We start from the raw sequence: 20,603 nt of genomic DNA on the forward strand, positions 1-20,603 counted from the left end.
CTGTGTGTGAGGATGTGAAAAAGTCAGCTTCTTGGGAGTAAAATCCACAACAAGGGTTGAGTTTTTGAAATGGATCTCCCTTGAGAAACAGCAGTTATTTTTCTGCTGAAGTGGAGTTAAGAGCCTGGCAGCAAAAACATAGAAAAAGACAGGATATATAGGAGAGATGAAGATCATACAGAGCAGTGCACCAGCATCAAACAGAGAGCTAAGTGCTGGTGTGACAAGAGAGCTGACAAACAGGAAACAATCTAATGTGTATAATGTCTAATATGCATCTACAGTATCTGACTAATCTGCATCTAAAAGTAATTCTGTCATTCTATACTCTGCTGAGTGCCGGGGAGCCAAAAAATACAAAATGTTTGTGCATAAGCAAAACTTAATGCATAAAAAAGACACTTCGCTCCTCAGAGTGCTGAGTCAGAGAAAAATTAACACATAAAACAGACGCACTACATCAATTCGAATCTGGCTTACGATTCATCTCATGTTTCCTTTCAGCAGTAAGAGCAGAGAAACACAGGAATGTGTATTTCAGTTGTAGGAAAAGTTGGCCATGGGACAGTCAGGAATGCTATCATCTGCCATTTCAGAGACAAAGGCACTTGTGTGCGGCACGTGGGTTCAGGCTGCTACCATGCCTACGATGCCAGCAAGTGCTTTTTGTGGAAGGATTCCAAAGAGAATTTAGCTTATAAAAGGCTGGAAGTGGGGCGTCCTGAGGCCTGGCGGTCTAACACTGCCAAGGTCCAGGTTTTCATTAGGACTATATAAATAAAGAGTAATATAGTGAACTTTGACTTCCTTTTTTTGGATAATACAACTATCCTTATGTTGTTCACCCAATGCAAATATCATTGGCTGCTGTACTTTTAGCTCCCTCCATCACTAAAACCTCCTCTGTAAGAGCCATTGCTGACTTTACAGAGATTTGAACATCTTATGTCAATGTAGTGCTGGGAGGATTAGGTCCTCAAGCACAATCCTTGAAGGTGATTGGATTCTTAGAGAGCTCCTTTTAAGTGCAGCAGCTCAGTCGCTCGAAGAAAATGTTGGTTTTGTAATTTCTGCAAACGCAGATATGTTACATTTATACGTTTTATACCTATCTTGCCAACAATTCTCAAGTGACATAGTGTCTGTTGGCTTTGTCATTGGGAGGTGGAGGGAATGTTCAATGGCATGTCACCTAGCAGAGATGCCTGCCAGGCTGCAGGTTACTGCAGACCATGTTTCAAGACAAACAAATGAAATTGGTTATTTTATAGGGCGTCACTGCTGTATATCCAGCAGCTTTTTGGCAAACAACTGCGAGTGTTTTTAGTGACCTGTCGCTGTGTTTATAGCAGTCATTGTGCCACAAAAAGCAGTGGTGTTTTACCTAAACACTGCTGTTTTCCAGCTCGGAGAGTGAGAAGTGAAGCGGTTGTGTATTACTGAGACATTGCAGAGTTTCCAGACAGAATTGTGGTAGGAAAAGTGATTGTTTCTTACAGAAACCTTTCCATATCCTACGTTTCCAGTGGGATTTGTGCCACCCAAACTGAGTATGTTAAGCCAAAATGTGATCTTTGGGGCACCCTTTGGCTCCCTTGGTGGAGCGGGCCCCCAATGTGCGGAAGCTATTTCCTTGCCGCAGGGACCAAAGGTTTGACTCCAACCTGTGACTCTTTACTGCATGTTATCCCCCCTCCCTCCCCCTTCCATAGGTGATCTGTCCTATCAATAAAGGCATAAAAAAACCCCGAAATAATGTTTAAAAAAAACAAGCAAAGCACCCATAACCGGGTGCTTTTTCACCTAAACCTAACCGAGCACTAACCACAGCGTTGTTGAAATAATAGTAAAGAAACATAAAATTTCAATGTATCCACCACATAGTAACATGCAAATGTTGAATATTTGTGGTTTGCAGAAATGTGCGATGACGACAATTATTCTGGTTACTGGTTTGAGAGCAGAGCCTTTATTTTCCACCATATCTAACAGCATTACTTTAAACAGTCAATTGACCAGAAGCAGCATGTGTATACATTCAGTAGGATATCTCATTCGTAGATAGTGAGTCAACTGCACACTTTTAAGGGTTTGATTTTGGTTTTGGAACAGGGAAGAATCTCTTTCCAGCCTCTCCAGGTAACAAGTATTGTTAACAGTAACAATGTTTAGCTCAAAATCCACCATAACCAGCCTTAAAATTAAGAAAACCTAAAACGATTACATGAGAGTCTATGGAGCAAAGCCGTGTAGTTGTCGGACCCTTGCCGGAGCTGGCTGATGTTACATTATGATTGGCAAGTTTACTTTTGAGGGGTGGGACTTGGTCAGTTCTTTTGAGAAAAGTGTCTCTGACTGAACTTAAGAGAAATATACATACTGGGTCTAAAATCTGAGCTCGTCTTTGAAATATGATCGCAGATCAGCTTAATCTAATAAAGACAGATATATGTAACATCCTTCAAGTCCAGAAATACCACCTATTTTGTCAATTTTTTAACTCAAAACAAGAAGTCACATCAATTAATTGGATTATGACAGACTGTATCACTGTTGACATATCTTAGCCTTAAAAACCCTAATGCTTTCAATGTTTACATGTGGGAGTTTCACATACAGCACACATAGGGGAGCTTGTGACAGAATGTGTAGTTTTGGCAGTTAAGCTCATAATCACAGATGATGTCATGATAAAAAAAACAAAAAAAAAAAATAGAAGAGCAACAACTTTGGATCAACTATAAGTTTTATGTTGCAGCTCTCATTTCAGGCTCAAATAACTGCATATTCCCATCAGCGATGGCACTGAAACAAATACTCCAGTGGATGATCACAGATCTGTAACTGGGTAAACTACATAAACAATGAGGAAGGATAAACAAAACACTGATTAAGATCCGTTTATCTTGCCATTCTTGCATCCTACTTTGATGAGAATCTCCCAGGCTTAAGTCTGCTGGTGCTCATGCTCTTTCTGGCTTTACCAGTTTCCTTTCACACAGTCAATATTTTCCAGCTCTCTCTCCTCAGCTGGTTCCCTCACCACTCTCACCCTCTCTGGTATTCCTTGCTCAGTGTGGGACTGGCACATTTACATAAGATTTACAGAGACATGAAAAGCGCATTCCCCAACATAAATTTGTTGTGAGCGTGTAACAAGCTCACGGCTGTGTTTGGCTCAGTTTCTGCCACTTGCAGTCACTTCAACCGAGACACACATCACACACTTCAATGGCAAAGCATATCACGGACACACACTAACACACGGATGCACACACGACCCACCACTAACACGCTTAACATATAAGTAACACGTCGCACATGTGCAATTTACATTTGTACACGATACAATTTTCCTTGACTTTCTCTTGTCTCAAGTACTCTGCACTGCTCCTCTGTTTTTTGTCCCTCCCCTCCTTACTGCCCCCCCCTCCTCAGCAGCGCTGTTGACTGACAGTCTCCCATGAGGGAGGCTTTCTGACAAATGGGGCCAAATGGAGTCGTGCCACTGTTGCTGCTGGCCGCTCGTCAGCTCTCTGAGGTTATTGCTTAGCTCTGCTCTCACAGCGTTATTTATAGCCACCATCACCAGACTAGTTTGAAGTGTTTGATTAACTTTTCATGTGTCATCTCCTGTGTGGATCTCACAGCTGATCTGATAAGCTTTCCTACCGAACTAACAGTGTGGTTGGTTGAGCAAAAATGCAGTTCTGTATTGTGTGACAATACAGTTAGAAAATGCTGAATTCCTAATATTTTTGAAATGTTTTTGACTTGACCAGACTTCACATTTTTACAATAAAACTTCCAGAGTGGATTAGATTTATATATATATATATATATATATATATATATATATATACATATATATATATACATATATGTTTGTTTGTTGTTTTTTTTTTGTTTTGTTTTTTTCGATTCTTCCAAATACTCTTGGGCAGGAACTATGTGAGAGTACTGGAGTCGGTGATGGCCTTTTTGACTGCAAGAATCAGTTTTGTCACAATACCAAAAGAAGGAATATCTCGATACCAATACTGAAATAATACCATGACAAAAATGTAAAACAGTTTAAACATGAAACATGATTTTTTTTTTTCTTTTGTATTAATAAAAGAAAAAAAAGGAAAATATTTTTGCCTGAATGCTTGCTAAACATCGCCCACACAGTCAAGACCAGAGTCTCTGACTGGTCAACAGACAGTCCTAGATATCATGCATTACTTGTGGAGGGCTAACAACAACACTGACTGTTTTCAACTTGGAAAAAAGGGATAAATAATCACAGAAGACATTCAGTATTTAATTTATCATTATGGATTCATTTTTATGTCTTTAAAAAGACAAAGCAGTTGATTACAAAGCCTCTGACAGGAAAATGAGTGCTAACATCATGTGAGTTGTTTAAAACGCATGTGATGGGTGTGTAAGTTTTCTGGGCTGCTTAACCAGTGCTGTAAAGGCTACAAATGCCACATACGTTAATATAGAAATGCTCAGTCAAAATTAATAATTCTCAATAAGTTATCGTTCATAGATCCAGATGCTGATAGAGCAGTGCTCCAGACCGTGGTCAGCCTAGTAGTGAAGTTTGAGGGGGATGGGGAGGGATTGCAGTTTAGCAAGGAGTCATTTTGCTTACAGGGGGGAAGGGGAACCCCCCACCCCCCCTCCCAAAATCACCTACTGGGTATAGTACTGTTTTAATGACAGGCTACTGCAGTATCTTTCCAGTATCAGTATACTGTGCAACACTAGCAGGGCCCCTTTTTTTTAAGATCTCAAAAACGCTGCTTCCACTTTCATCAAAGGAAGCTACACACAAGCAATGAGTCTTATAATAATTTTGTTTGATGTCACTGACATTTACAGTGAATGACAGTTATATAGCTAAAAACTAGCAGTCTCAAAGAGAGTGAAGGGAGACAGGGCAAACTAATTTTAACTTATTTGCTAATTGCTTTACTGTGGTTCCGTACCATAAACAGACAAAAACATGAAACTTCAGATACAGCGCTCCGGCTAATCTGGAGACAGACGTCTTGGTGTGTCATCTTCTATATGTCTCCTTCACAAAATGACACAATCGTAAATCACAAAGACCAACACAATGACTTCAAACTCATCTGTTTTTTCTCCACACACACAGCAATGTCTCAAACTAAGGAGCCATTTATAATCTGGGATCAGTTTGATTTGCTTTCAAAAGGCAAACACAGCTGCATCAGAGCATTTCTTAAACGGCACTACACTGCCTTTCTGAGCTGCTGTTTTGATCCTGAATTGCTGCGACTTTTATTGTGATGTTCATGTTTTAATTTTATTTTATGGTGTATTCTATATTTTATATTCCTCAGGGCACTTGGATACAAATTTCCCCGTTTTTTGAAGATTTTAGAATTTTCCAGTATATTTTTAGGACTAGGAGTAGAGATTTTGTTTGATGTTACTGACATTTATATTAAAGGAGAGTTAAAAAAATGGAAGTTAAATTTTCAAACTGCACCACAGTGCCTTTTTGATCCTGAATTGCTAAAACTTTAATGTATACTTAATTTATATTGATTTCATTATATTAATTATATTCTATATTATATTCTATACTTTCTTTTCCTCAGGGCACTTTGATATATTTTTTTCAAATTTTTAAATTTTAGGATTTTACTGTTTACAAACTGCACTGCTCACTTTATTTATTTATAATTACTTATTTATTAACCCAGTGTTTTAATTATTGTAATGTTTTTATTTAATTGTCACAGAGACTTCATGGCTGGAATTACAATAAAGAATCCTTGAATCCTTGAAGACTTTATTCTGAAGTTTAGTTCTTGATGCTCCTGGGATGATTTGGCCAAAAGGTAACTGCAAAAGAGGAACAAATGTTTCCTGAAGCACCATCATTTTAGTTCTTCTGACACAATTACTAGTAGCAGGCTCTGAGGCTGCAGGACAAATATGCCCATCAAAGCAAACAGCTCTAAAAACATGAATGAAGATACCTAAAATACACTGAGGATGGATCTTGACCTGGGGACACATATATCTAAATATGTAGAGTCAACACAAATGTGTCCTTGACATCTGGGAAGGACCACCTAGTCAAGTCTGCTGTAAATACATATGGCTCAACAAAGCTACCAAACATAGACCAGGGAGCTCTTCTCTTCTCTTCCTCTGTTCTTCTGTTTCCATGGCTCTCATGTATCCAGCTGTTTCATTCTGAGTTTGGGTTTTTCCCTCTAGGACTATCCATTATGCAAATAGACCCAACAATCCTCTTGTGTGGCTTCATGGCTGAGCACAAATGTGTGTGATGAGTCTTCAGAAACGTTGACAGTTTTCTCTACAGATAAAGTCAAACACGAGCATGGAGGCAAAATCCTATCACAAGCAGCAACTCAAGATCCATTCGAAAAGAATTTCAACGCCAAGTGTGAAATAAAATCAGCCTCAACCAGATGAAGACACAATCTTGAGTGTTTTCTTGCAAGATACCAGGTCTTTAGAGTGACAATAAGCTTGTGCTTCAGTAGTGACGAGAGTTGGAAAACCAGTGTGTTGAAGTAAAAGGTGTATACATAAAGGTTTGGTTTCATTTCAAAATAGCATCAAACGCACAAATCAGAAGTCATCAGAGACAGCGTCAGAAAAGCCTGTGCCACAATGCATAGCCCACCACAGACATTCTTTTCAGGCCCAACTAATCCAGTGCCACTTGCCTTGACCTCTGGAGGAGCACGACAAGCAGCATGCCTTCTTTATTTACACTGTACTTATTCTAAACGCTTCTGAAAATGCTCGAGCTGAGAACTGTCACCTGACTCTGCAGTTCGCCTCAACTTTACGGAGCTTTATGGCCACAGTTTGGCTGTCCAGCTTACAACTTCACTGTTTTGGTTCACTCAAATCGCTTCTCCTTTCATTTCATTTTTGCAGCAGGCAGCTGTTTTCGGTAAAAAAAAGCTCTTAACAACCACACGATTTGCTCAGCACCAAACAGCAGAAAGACCAAAATTAGTGACTAGCTGGTGAAGAGTACACCTGACTGTGGCTGGTGGACAAAAACCTTAATTTCAAATCTACCAGCTACTGAATGGATTACCATTGTGTTTTTTTTTTTCATTGTTGAGTTCAGCAAATCTAACAGCCACTTGCATATTTTACAGCATTTGGCTAGAGACTGGTGATAATTTCAAGCCCTGATTCCGCCTCTGCATTTTTTACACAAAACAAAACAACGGCGGCATCATGCCAGTGTGGTGTGTGATTATACACTGTATTGCAACATCCCACAATCAAAGGAGACATGACGGGTGTGACATTTAACACAACAGGCCTCGGCCTCTGGTGTGACATATAATATGTGCGTCGGCAGCACTTTCTTAACAATAACAAAGGCATAGCATGTCAATCACAGTCATTCATCCTCTGTGTAATTTAGCGGCTGATCTTGCCCTCTGCTCAGAGGGTAAGAGTCTCATTGTCTTCTCAATTTGCGGACGTTTACGCCTGCTGTTCCTCTTTGTATTAACCGCTAATTGCTACAGCTGCTTTTTGAATCTCCTGTGGAGGGTCTCACACACACACACTGCATCAAAACTTCGCACCCGTGCCGCCCATGATCACATCTTTCCTGCTTAATGTTTACACAGAGCTCGTTACAGCACTGTTACTATCTTCAGTCCTGGCCCAGAGGTGAGACCACTCTGCCCCTCCCCCTATGTGATCAAAGACATTAATACACAGAGTGGCGAGGCGGTTGGTAGAGACCAAAAACAGAGCTAAATGTGAATATTGGACTTCAGATGGTCAGATACACTACTCCAAATGAGTTTACTCAGTAAAACTTGGAGGGGTTTATAAATAAAATATAAAGATTTTCGGGGCTTTTTTGCGGTGTAGAACATGTATCTCGATATACACATTAAAATGACATTCTGCATTTCTCAAATAATGGCAGAGGTAAGACTTTATAGACATACATATTTCACCCAGGACAGTGATGCTACAAACACATGATGATCTTTCAGAATACGATGCACTGATATATTAGGTAGTTAAATTAGCTCAACCTTATACAACTACAGTGGTAAAGTGCAACATGCAGCTATGCATCAGTTAATTGAAAAACACAAGATTTAATGGTAAAAATACAGACAGGAAACTGTTTATGTAACAATGAATACTTTAAGTAAATCTTTGAAGTTTTACTTGTGCCCCGCCTCCCCTGGTTAACACACCTACAGCCTAACTGCACCTGTGTGAGTGAAGTGAAGGAGTCTTGTGGGATTGTTGTGACTGTCTCTCTTGGTGTGTGAGAGAAATAACAGCACATTGCTGCAGTCACATAAAAGTTCATGCTATCTGAGATAGTTACGTTACTATATAGGTTACTTTAGTCAGCCATAATGTAGATAACTAAGGTTGCACTATAGCAGTTAGTGAAAGGCTGTGTGTTCTGCTACATAAAAAAAGGCTCTGTTTATGTGATGTCACTGTGACCGTTCTTTTACCCTTCACAGAGGAGTTGGTTCCACACCAAGCCCCCGGGAACAGTGTCGGGCTTTGAAGCCAATTTGACATAGTGGTCAGGCCGATGATTTCAAACTTACGGCTCCATCAAGTGATGTCACTGAGCCCAAGAGGACTTTTCCCATAGACTTACATCATGAAAGAGACTTCTCTAAATCAGTGGGTACTTTTTTTGTGAGCTATACAACCCCAACAAAATATCACTACAATGATTTTTTTCAATTTAGCCCAATAATATTCTGAAAGGCTGAAAAAGCTGTACAAATTTTACACTTAGAAAGTCAAACTTGTTTTGGCTTCAGGTACCACTGAGCAACTTTTACAATAAATAAACTAGACCCTGCCTCTGAAGCTGTATACAGTTCTCTTTATACAGCCGTGGTCCACAGTCCAGACTATGAAAAGCTAGTTAACTGAGGGTAGAGTAACAAAAGTGTTAACATTATTTATCCTGTAAAAATAACTTATCTTTTGTGATATTTTTTTGCCATGGCAGCATTAGGGCTGTACTGAATAAATCATCTGGGCTCCAGAGCATCAACATTAATCAACAGCTAATAATCGTAGCTTTGGTCGTTGAGGGGATGAAAGACATCCCGCCGACACTTTGCACCTCGCACAAGGAGAGAGAGAGAGATACCGTGCACCATGGAGTTTAAATTAGGTGAGAGAGAGCCCAGTGTGCCTCCGACTGCTTGACATCTTTGACACTTTTTAGTTTATAGTTAAAAAAAAAAAAAAAATCAGACAGTTAACAGTACAACAATCCATTTCCAGTGTTCTAAATTAGTCTGTTAAATTTCCTCACTTTAAGTGTCCTCACTTTATGGAAGATATTGAAATTCACCTGCTCTGTGCTGCAGGAAACAGCTCCACTCGTGGGTGAGCTGCAGGGATGCTCACGTGTTTGCGTTTCGGTGCCGCTCACAGGACAGAAAAGGCTCAACTCAGTTAATAAACCTGTTATTAACCGTTCTGTAAAATGGTAATTACGGTGTCTGTGAGTGTGACAGGCACAGCAGCAGTGTCACAAACACTTAAATGGCATTTGTTCTCTCAAAAAAAAAAGAATATTAAAATGCCTACATTGAAAACTGAATACCCACCTAATTAACTAATACTCGAATAGCCGAATATTTGGGTCCAGCCCTGGGCAGCACGCCACCACGGTCTGTAGATGGATGACAAAAACATCTCGATCGCCCCCTGGCAGCTGCCTGCAGTTTCACTCATAGTATTAGTTGTCAGGGTTTCTGCTGGTTACAAAGACACTGTCAGCTATATTGCACTTTTATTGATTTTAAAACATAATGAATTATCTGAAATATCGCCCAGCCCTACTCTGAATGTGTAAGTAAGCAACAGTTTGCTGACAAGTTTGCTATATCAACCTAAAAGGTAATAATAATGTCAGTGTTCACAACTGGTTTCTGCTGCCCCAAAGTGGCCAAAGAATCTTTTATATCAACATTAAATCAAATGATCACATTTAGTATAAAAGGGGTCACTCATAGTGATCAACCCACAGAGAGAAAATCAGCCAACTCTGCCCCTTTGTGAACTTTGTAGCCTCTCTTAAATCAGTGTTTTGGAGTCACAGTCTGCACATTTAGAGGGCAGCAGAACGGTTCTACTGTGTACTAACTGCCCAGCAACAAAAAACAGACTGACAAAGTTAGTAAAGAAAGTTAGAGCAAGTTTATAAAGATCTTGCAAGTTTTTTTTTAAAGATATTTTTTTCTAAGAGTTTGTGGTGAAGTCTAACCCCAAACCCCAAAACCAAGTCCCTGAAAACCTGAAATAGCCCTTTAAAGAAGTGGGATGGGCCAGAATGACCTCATTTTGCCAAAATATCTTTCCACCAAACATTTGAAATCTAGATTTGCTTCCCAAAAGATGCAAGTACAGAGACACACACAAAAACACACACACACGGGCCTAAATACAAACATATTTACAGCTGGAAACAGTACAGACTAAACATCGTGTTTTTATCAGTCTCTAAACCCTTTAAACAACACTCATCCGCCAAGGCCGCAACCCCACTGAGTGAAGAAAGTCTCTGGTACATCAGAATTAACTTGACTTCACCATGAGGTCCACTGCAAGACACTGTTTCCTCTCTTTAAACTAGATTAAAACGTGTAAGCCGACAGCCCAGTTCCTAAATTTACACTCCCTGTGCCACCTAGCTCCGCAGTCTGGCTAGATCTTAGCACATGACAACACAAGCAAGAATAAATCTTTTATTAAAAGCTGCACATTCTTCAAGACAAAGCCCTGCGGCGCTTTCACCCACAAGACCACAGTTTCATCTGGAGAAAATCTGGGGATTCCAGAAGGGTAGTCAGAAACCCTAATTCACCTCAAAATGGAAAATGACAGAGAAGCCCCTTGTTTTCCACAGAAATGCTTTATAGCGAGAAAGAGAAGAATTCTTGACTGGTTTAATCCCCCTGTCCAATAAATGTTCTGAGCAAAAGACACACTCACACACACAAGTACAAATACACACTCTCACACAAAAATTGTCCCTGTGTTTTCTCCTTCAGTACATGACCGGGCATTCAACCTTTCTCAACTAGGACAAAAACATGCAGACCTATTTACATGTCAATGAAGGCCATGGATGAGGACTTTTCTCTCCCTCTCACTTTTACTTTCCTCACTCTCATATTTGGGCTTTCCTATCAGCCAGGAGTTGTGCTTGTTTTTCATTTAATAAAGGCATGGCTGCATGTAAAGTGAAATATCTGCAGTGGGAATCTTAGTGTATTTGGGTGTGCTGGTGTACCACAACTCTAGACTTGAGTAATAAAACTAAGATGCAGATTGAGGTCATATGTCTAACTATTGTTTGAGTTATTCTGGTGATCACTTTCATATCAGGCTGTCTGGTTGCAAAACCGCTCCAAATATCATCAAAAGGACAGGAAATATTTAGATGTAGTTACAGCAGCAGTGTGAACTCAAGGCACATGACAGGGCTGAAAAAAGAAGCCAACGCCTTTGACAAAAACTGCAGTTCCTTGAAAAGCCACTTGAGGCTGGCTCCAGGAGTGAGTCAATCCCCATCGACCCGCATGTTAAACTTTACAGCAGAAATAAACATGTTCACAGCCTGGTACAAAAATGGTTCTGGTCTCTGTAGCTAATTTCCACATTCAAACCACCAGGTGACCTCACAGTAGCTACGTCCATTATTCTTACAGCCTATGCTGAATTCATACTCAAGTCACATGATTTGAACTCAGTCAGACTCATGTCACAAATTAAGTGACTTTAGAGTGGACTTGATCAAACAAAAAAGGCATGTAACTGTACTTAGACTTCAAAAGCAATGACCCATGACTTTACTTGGGCTTATTGCCTTTTTACTTGAAATACTCAATATCTCCCCCCAAGCCCAAAGATTTGAGGTGTGGGACTTAAACAGTGTGCCGAAAATTAATTTATTTCCTCTTCGTTTCCTGAATCAACCAACATTAATGCTATTTATTCCAACCAAGTTGACACTTAAATTCTCAGATCTAATTTGTTTAAATCAATCCGACAATCAAGGTAAAGGAGAGAACCATGAAGAACTAACATTACGTTACTTACTAATTTGAAAAAAGGATACCAAAAACAATTTTGTTAGCATACAAAAACAATGTGGTGATCAACAAAAAGCTGCAGGTTGAAAATTATAAATAGAGACGCAATAACTTCCAAATTTCAGAAAGCATTCATGATTCTTTTAAATGTATTATATTTTTACTGGTAAAAAGCACATCATGACTTGTTTAGGACTTGAAACTGAAGGCTGAGGACTTGGGACTTGGGTGCAAAGACTTGAGACTTACTTATGACTTGCTAAACAATAACTCAATAACTCAGAGTTTCAGAGTTATTTTTAATAATCAGCTAGATGCAGAAAGCAGATCAAAATCTAATCGATATGCAAAACACACAAAGCCATGTGTAATGTATGAAAATAATATGCATATTAAAATGCACAGTGAGGATGTGCTCTTAAGATTTCTTACAAACAGCTTTGGTGTCTGTATGAATGCATGTGTGTGTGCATGAGAGAGTAAAAATTGATGCCTACGAGCCTCAGGAAGCGTGAACTCTTCCTGAGGCTTGCCTGAGGTGAGAATCAGATGATATCAGATTATTGCCCTTTCTTCTCTCACAATTCTATTTATATTGAGCCTTTTAAAGGGATCCTCTGAGGCTGAACGTGTAGAAAGAGGCCGGCTGAGTGGTTGAGAGGGGGCAGTAGTCGATCCCCGTATGAAGCAGACGTTTTATGTTGGGAAACCTTCCTGTGAAGGTGAGAAAAGGCTCACTTATTTGGGTTAGATTGTTAACACAAGTTTAAAGTCCCAGGAGACAGATAAAAACGGTGAAGTTTTGTCTTCAGCAGTTTTCTCTTCCTTTTCTCCGTCTCTCCTTCTCCACCATGGCAGCCGGCCCAGTGCATAAAGCACTGTGGCTTAGACTCTGGCGAAGAGAAACTTCGGTCTCTTGGAAATATGTTCTCTGTTGACTCATTCTCTTAACCGCATTCTTCATCAGCAGCACAGCAGAGTCCTTCCCATCGGCCATGAAGACAAAACATCGTCTTTTCTGGCCCAGTTAATAACACACCACTTTTTCTGCCTTTTAACTATCTAGTCCGGGCTCTAGCATTTTGGAGCAGTGGAGAAAAAAAAATGAGGCAGCGGAAAATGAGGGGGAAGAGAAAGAGTGAGCACTCTCGCTGGCCTACAGTGCAGTCCAGATCCCCCCGGATTTATTTGTGTACATAACTCTCTCTTTCTGTCTCTCTCTCCCTCTCCCACTTTCATTCTTTCATGCCGCTCTGTGGCTCTCACACAAACACCCACATGGTGCAACCACTACACAGCATACAAATGTACAGATGCACATAACCATCAAATTATCTTGCTGCCTTTGAACAGAAATGGTACACCCACGGCCCTCGCATATGCCACAGTTAATTATTCCATTCAAAGAGCGAGAGGAGAGCTTCCTGCTTCATGGAGCTTGCACCGAAACAGCCAGACAGAGGACGAAGCAAATTCCACAGAGACATCCAACTATTTTTTTTTGTTTTTTTAGCTACAACAAAGCTTGAAACTTTATAACGCTGTTAACGTAAAAAGGTAATTAGCACAATAGCAGGCTGTTGATTTCATCACGTAGCCATGTAACACCCCTCACCCCTCGACCCCCTTCCCAAAAGAAACGACTGAAGTCCTATTCATCTGACCACAGAGGCCCTAGTCAACAGCTCAAGAGCCAGATGGAGAACCAAGTTATAGTAGTGAGCTAACGGGAACACCATGTGACCCCTTGTTCATGCTCTTCAACTTTTTTCTACTTTCATCATTTCTAATCTTTCCCTCCCACCCTTTGAATCGCACTCACCATGCTGTGCCTCTGGATGGGCGCTGGTGTCAGGGTCCATGTTAAACTCACAGTGTGATGAGCGCCCCGGATCAACACGCCCACATCCTGAGGCAAAGTCGACTCTGTCACTGAACTGCAACTACTCAAACTGTTGCTACTGTTTTATTCCTGCTGCTGTCTCCTCTCTCCAGTCAGAGCTGCTGGCTCGGGTCTGGCCCCTGCAGCCTGCCAGCTCAGCTCAGGCTTCTACCGCTGTGTTACATCTGTCTGACTGAGCCCCTCTCTGGAGAGTGGAGAGAGAAAGAGAGAGAGAGAATGACGGAGCACAGGATGGGAGGGAGGAGAGAAGAGCACTTTCCACATTGTGGTAGAGAGAGAGAGAGAGAGAGAGAGAGAGAGAGATGGGTGGAGAGGGTTGTGGCAGTGCTGAATGTTTCCACTTTGATCAATTTTACACTCTCAGCATATTTTTTCTTCTCATCATACAGAGAACTTTGTAATATCCATGTGGAAAACACCAACATGCCAAAAGAACTGAGGAACTATTATAGCACTGCAGCCTAGATATGAACAATAGGTGGACTCTGACCTGGTTGTGCTGGCCGGGCACGGTTTCTACTCGCATTTCAAGCTGGCACCAAATCAGCATGCTGCTTTTGTCGACCTAAATTGACAGCTTGTGTGGCAAGTTAACAACTGCAAAGATTATTGTCACTGAAATAAATTGTTTAAGTGATAAAATGGAAAATATAGTGAAAGTTAGCTTTCAAAGCTAAAAGTGACATCTTCAGATTGTTTGTTTTGTCCAAACCCAAAGATATTCAACCTACAGTGAGACAAAATAGAGCAATACTTACATTTAAGATGCCAGAAGCAGAGAACGTTTGTGATTTTTGCTTGAAAAATGACAGAGAGGATTCACAGTTCATCAAATTAGCTCCAAATCTTTCTGCCAATCGGCTATTACTACAACTATAGACAGATTAATGAACTAAACGTCCTGTTCTGGTGGTTAAAGCAGCAATATATGCTCATTTTCAGGCTCATGCCTGTATTTGAGGTTTTTCTTACTATTGTTTACACGCTTGAAACGCTATTTTCCTCATACTGTCTGTGCTGGAACCCCTGTATTTACTGTCCCTCTGAGATGCTCCATTGTAGCTTGTCTTTGTAAGCCCCCTCCCGCAAAAGCTTTGACTGGTCAGCGTTTTCGGGTCTACTGCATCTTGACATCTTTGCGCTGTCATTGCAGCCTGGAGGAGTGACTGTAATGTAGTGTAACGGCACTCTTTACTTTCACCAATAACATCTTCCAACAAGCATTTGATCCAAAATTGTGGAGAAATGAACATCAGCAACTAAGATTATATGTCTGAAATCTGTCATAAGCTGATGTCAATTTGTCTCTAAAGGCCCTGAATCACCAAGCCGACTGTGAGCCGACTAATCGTCTGTCGTCCTAGTTGTTGCCGTGTGTCGGCCCTTGTCTGCTGTTTTTCTGATGATTTAGGATGTTGAATTGGCGTCAGAGATGGTGGAGCCCGTCGGTGAAAGAAATCATTCTGATTGGCAGTTTAGCACAGGAGAAAATGAAAGTAAAAGAAGAGCTCAAGTCAAGAGGGAGTGAAATCAAAACAAACTTACAAAGTAAGATTGTTTCCTTTAGCCTCTGAGCTCTTTAGTAGAAATGTTTCCTGATTGAACTGTTTTGTTAATGTGCTGAGAGACTAATTAGAATCAGAACGGTCCTTCGGTTTTCCTTTTTGTATGACAACTACAGACAACTGCCACCAGCTGGAATGGAGACTTATTTCCTGTCACACAGGGACAGAACATATATGCTGGTTGGCAGTTGGTTGTAGTCTTTTGTGGTGTGTTCATATGAAACTTTTTGGCTGAGATGCAGACGTCGTGAGGCGATATGAGGTGATGCAAAAGTCAGCCCTCTTCACCACCAGTTTTTTGATGTCAGTTTGGTGTGTTCAAGCCTTAAAGTCGAAAAAATATGTTGGAAACTGAGTATTAAGAAGGGTCTTAAGCATGAGGTTTTTGTTCACAGGGATTACTTTTGCCTTCGTTTACCTCATCATTGGAAACTTTGGCCATATTTAATATGAACATCTGGCACTGTAACATTATATATAAGATAGAAAATAAGGAAAAGCATAATAGGTCTCCTTTAATATAGCCATGCAAAACAAAAAATTCATCCTCAAAAATAAATGTTACCAAAGCATCCAAACTGAATGTTACTGTTTGAGTTTCAGAGATTCTACATCTTATCTGCCACTCATATGCTCCCTCCTGTCGCGCCTGTCCTTTTTAGAAATATAACAATGCAAAATAGATCCCAGCCAACATTTACCTTAGAATTATTTTTATCTCAAATTTCACAGGTTCTTGATGACTTATCTCCCCATTTACCCGGTGTTTTGAGTTCATCTATATCAAACCTGTGAGACGAGCCTTTGACAATGAAAAATAATCTATTGTGTAGTGTTGTGCTGGCAGGATACACTAGAGTGACTGGCACTGAGTCAAAAGATACCATTCTGGCTAATGATAGCTAATTGTAATGATAAACTCTGAGGAGAGAGATGGAGGCAGGCAGGACTTTGTTAAATTAAACATCACAGAGAATGCTAAGATGCTTAAAATACATTGAAGGCAGTGTTTGGCCTGGAAGGCATGTACGAATCATTCAACAGCCTTTGGTCAGTTATCCAGCTCTATTTAATCCTATCTTAAGTGTTGCAGCCTCTGTAAAAAATATTTATGGAGAAAGAAAAAAACCCCAGAAAAATAGGGCAGCACATGCCCTAGCATCTTTTAAGTTGATTTTTCCAAAAGAAAAAAAAAACTTTCACCTCAGTAAAATTAAGCTTAGCTTTTCAGGTGGGAGCGTATCAGTACTGTGCGTCTCTAAGCATGTGTGTGCCAAAACCTCAACAAGTTCAAAAGAACAGAGCGGCAGCCGCTCGCTTTTCAGTCGGAGGATGAGACGAGATGAGAGCGTTCTCTGATTTGCTGTGGATTCCTATTCATCCAAGTGTGGTTTTTATTCATCATGCTGCTTATTTGGAGCCTGTGTCACACAAGGACAAGAGCAGGTGTTGCCTACGCCAATGAATAATTTAGGTAAAACACAGGCTGCGCGAGTTTTCGGTCGTGGTTTGATGTGGAATGTGATTTGAAAACCAAAAAGGTGCATGCGTGCACAAACGCACACACGCATAAATGCAACTTTAAAGGTTAGACACTGAAGGGGGGACGAGAGCATGTATTACGGTTTGGTTTTTCAGGGATAAATTGAACAACAACACTTCTGTCAATATGATATTCAAAGAGGCAAGCACTTGTTTTTGTGCCTGTGAAATTATTATTTTGCCAGTGAACTTAAGTGTGTTTGAATGAAGCTCTAGTGGTATCTCATCCCACCACTAATGCTAACAGCGATGCGCATATATACAGGTGATAAAAACAAAATTGTCATCCCTTGTGAATACTAATTTGTGAATTATTAATTTGGCTAAACGCCTCAAAAAGGTGACAAAACAGCTTAAAAAATGAAATTATGTTGAAATGGCTGACATAATAATCACTACTTTAATATATTAATATATTGTAATGTATTCTGGTTAACATGCAGAAGAGATAACTATGGAAAACTGATTCAGCATTCAGATATTATCTTACATCAGAAAGTCATTTCCAGAGTTGCAAAGGTACCCTGTTATTAGCCAACAGATAATGTTTATTCTTTTAACCTCTGTCTCTTCTCAGATAAACAAAATCAGCCTAATCATAGATCCAGTGTGATGATGACTCTTATGCTCTTTTCTCATCATCATGTCATCACCTGTATCAGTGAATGCAGATTACAAAACCAGTGGCACATAATTAAAACAAAACCCTCCTCTGATCCTGTGTGTGTGTGAGATTCAGCACTGAACAACTGCAGCAAAAAACACTTTTTTCCCTGTATTTTGAAGTAGAAAAATATGCTATGCAAAGAATGTTAGGTGACAGCCATAAGGACATCTCTGCTTGTTCCATCATCTAGCTCTCCGCATACTCTCAACAAGAATGCAGCCTCACTCGGGAGATAAAAAGGTTTGATAGAAGGAGACAAGTGTCCAAAACAAAGCGCAAGAAAGAGGAAAACTGGAGAATTTTAAAGCATTTGGGCTGCAAATAAAAAGAAAATGACAAGACAACTGAATGAAACAGTTATGTTAGATCAAACTTGACTTGATGCTTTAATCAAAACAGGTCAGATGCTGTTAGCACCAAGGTGTCCATAGCCAAAAATGTTATTTAAACCTGGGTTTTAAATAGCTAGTGTGGCTATTTATACCCACAGGCTTCTCTAGCTATTCTGCTAAACTTTAAGGCCATGTTTAGAAGAGAACAGCCCTACTTAAAATAATGGAAAAACCTCTCTTTGAGTTTTATTATTATCATTATTATTATTATTATTATTGGGCTTTTATTGCCTTTAATTGATAGGACAGTGTGAGCGTGAAAGGGGTAGAGAGAGGGGGAGACATGCGATTATCTTCATGTACACGGATATGCAAAAACAACTGAAAACACTGTAGCATGCATGCCAGGCCAGTAGCTAGCGGTGTAACTTTGTAATAACACACAACAGAAGACCACCACTCTCATGCGATAAGTGCGGCCATGACATCATCATTCTCACATGATCCGTGCATTGCCAGTTTACACGGTGACAGTAGGGGTGATTAGTCTCTGGAAACCGGTTTCAAAACTTTTCAGGCCCCCAAAAGGCCGTTGTCATGTACAGAAAGACCAGACCTCAACAACAGTTTAATGATTCATGCAAGAACCGTTTCCGTGTAAACAGCTCTTAAGTGCACAGAGTGCATTCAGCTGCTTTAAACATCCTAAAAACTACATAAGACCAAAATGAATGAGCCAACACATAGCACATAAATCCCCGTCTGCTGTTTGAAAGTTCTGTGCTCGACCCGTCCATCGACCACATCTTACTCCCTTTACCTTCACCCAATTTTCTGGCAGTATTGTAGTCAGTTTTTCTTGTAAATTTACGGCCTTAATCTCCGAGAATACCTAAGACTGGGTAGCACTAGCCCTAACCATGACCTTTGTACCCTAATCCTTACCAGTTCTAACCTCGGCGCTACAATGTGATGAGTACTAACCAATCACAGCACGTAGTGCATCCATGGTAATCCATCTTAGGGAAAAAAAAAAAACAGAAAAGTTGCAGTGTGACTGTTCTCATCAGTGTGCAAATACATTCTCTTCTGTCATTTCAACTTGGGCCAAGTTAAAATAATTGATTCATCTCATTAAAATCGATCTTTATTTGATCCGATATTGATTTTTAAAATCTGAGATCAATTTTTTAAAACATGCCTTTCACTGCAGATGCACAAAGCTTTAACCAGCTGATCTCACCAGTATGGAATGAGCTAAATTATGAATGATGATAGTATTAATAAGAACAGACCATACCAGATCTTTTGTCTCGTTTGAATTATCATCTCTTTCATAATTTAGTAAAACTGACACTGTAACTGAAATTTTCCCAATCAAATCAATATCACAGCAAATTGAAAATCCAATCAAATCAGGACCATGTGAATCAAAATTTAATAAATTCAGGAAATCCGTGCCAATAACCAGCCCTAATATCAACTGAGGGGTAAGATTTACTTTGCTTTGATGTGACCCTAAGTTATATTTCTATTTTTTAACACTGAACTTAATAGCTCCCTCTAATGGCCAAGCGATCAGAGGGACAGAGGGCAACGGCACCTTGTTAAAATGACAATACTAAATCAAATCTAAACTTAATTTTGTGTACTGCGCTGTGAAATAATAAATAAATTGCTATGAAATATACTGTAAATAAATAATGTAATGAAATCACAAGGAAGCATTAAAAAAAAACAAACACTGCACACTCTGAATTAAGGATGGGTCATATTAGGTTGCATGCCAGCTGACAGCCCAGCAACGGTAACTGTGGGATACAAATACTTGAATGTCAAGCCTCAGTGCCACCTAGTGTCTCTTTTTGACTGATCCTGTGTGTTCACCCTTACAGACGCATCCACTGAGCTCACCAGTTTATCACTGAGCTGCTCCTTCTTGTCTGTAATCATAAGCGCATGAAGTGGCACAACCACAAAGTAATGGTATTATGTCATCGAGAGCAACATGCCATCTGTCGTTTGAAAGAGACCAAAACATTTTTCAGTGTATGTCTTGGTGGTTAGGATGAAGAGTGGTGAAGTGCTATGAAGCAGCAAGCTCTCCATCTAGTGGATATGAGGTGGAAGAAAAGAGAATCAGCAGTTTTAAAAGGCTCGCCCAGGCATGTGAGCAATGCCAGGCTCACTCACAGGAGCGTACGGCTATGTCACTATGGAGCACAAAGAAGAAATTACATAACTGGTCAGATTACAGAACAAAGGCTTAAATCAGAGTGTGATCATTTGATCATCTCAAGGGAATAAAGCTCATATAGGACATTTTAAAGGGCTTTCATTTTGAAATTCCATATCAGAACATCCTGATATTGCCTGCCTGACACAGGAGTGTGAAAGTGGGAGAAAGAGAGAGGGGATGACATGCATCAAAGGGCCGAGGCCAGAATCGAACCCATGGCC

At 40.1% G+C, this 20,603-nt stretch overlaps 1 protein-coding gene across 7 annotated transcripts in view; it reads right to left on the reverse strand.

The window, feature by feature from the left end:
• The window catches only part of dab2ipb (DAB2 interacting protein b), a 220,884-nt gene that overhangs the window by 170,649 nt on the left and 29,632 nt on the right, over positions 1-20,603 (reverse strand). For 2 of the 7 annotated variants that reach the window (XM_088070744.1, XM_042508782.2), the window contains exon 1: positions 13,957-14,209. The exons of the other annotated variants lie outside the window; for them this stretch is intronic. In XM_088070744.1, coding sequence (XP_087926870.1) covers positions 13,957-13,996 — 40 coding nt within the window. In that variant the 5' untranslated portion in view covers positions 13,997-14,209. Of the gene's footprint in view, positions 1-13,956; positions 14,210-20,603 lie in introns of those variants that run through there. 7 annotated transcript variants of the gene reach the window in all.

Source organism: Plectropomus leopardus, chromosome 20, assembly GCF_026936395.1.
Source record: "Plectropomus leopardus strain MGB_pleo_1.0 chromosome 20, ASM2693639v1, whole genome shotgun sequence".
Taxonomy (NCBI): Eukaryota; Metazoa; Chordata; class Actinopteri; order Perciformes; family Serranidae; genus Plectropomus; species Plectropomus leopardus.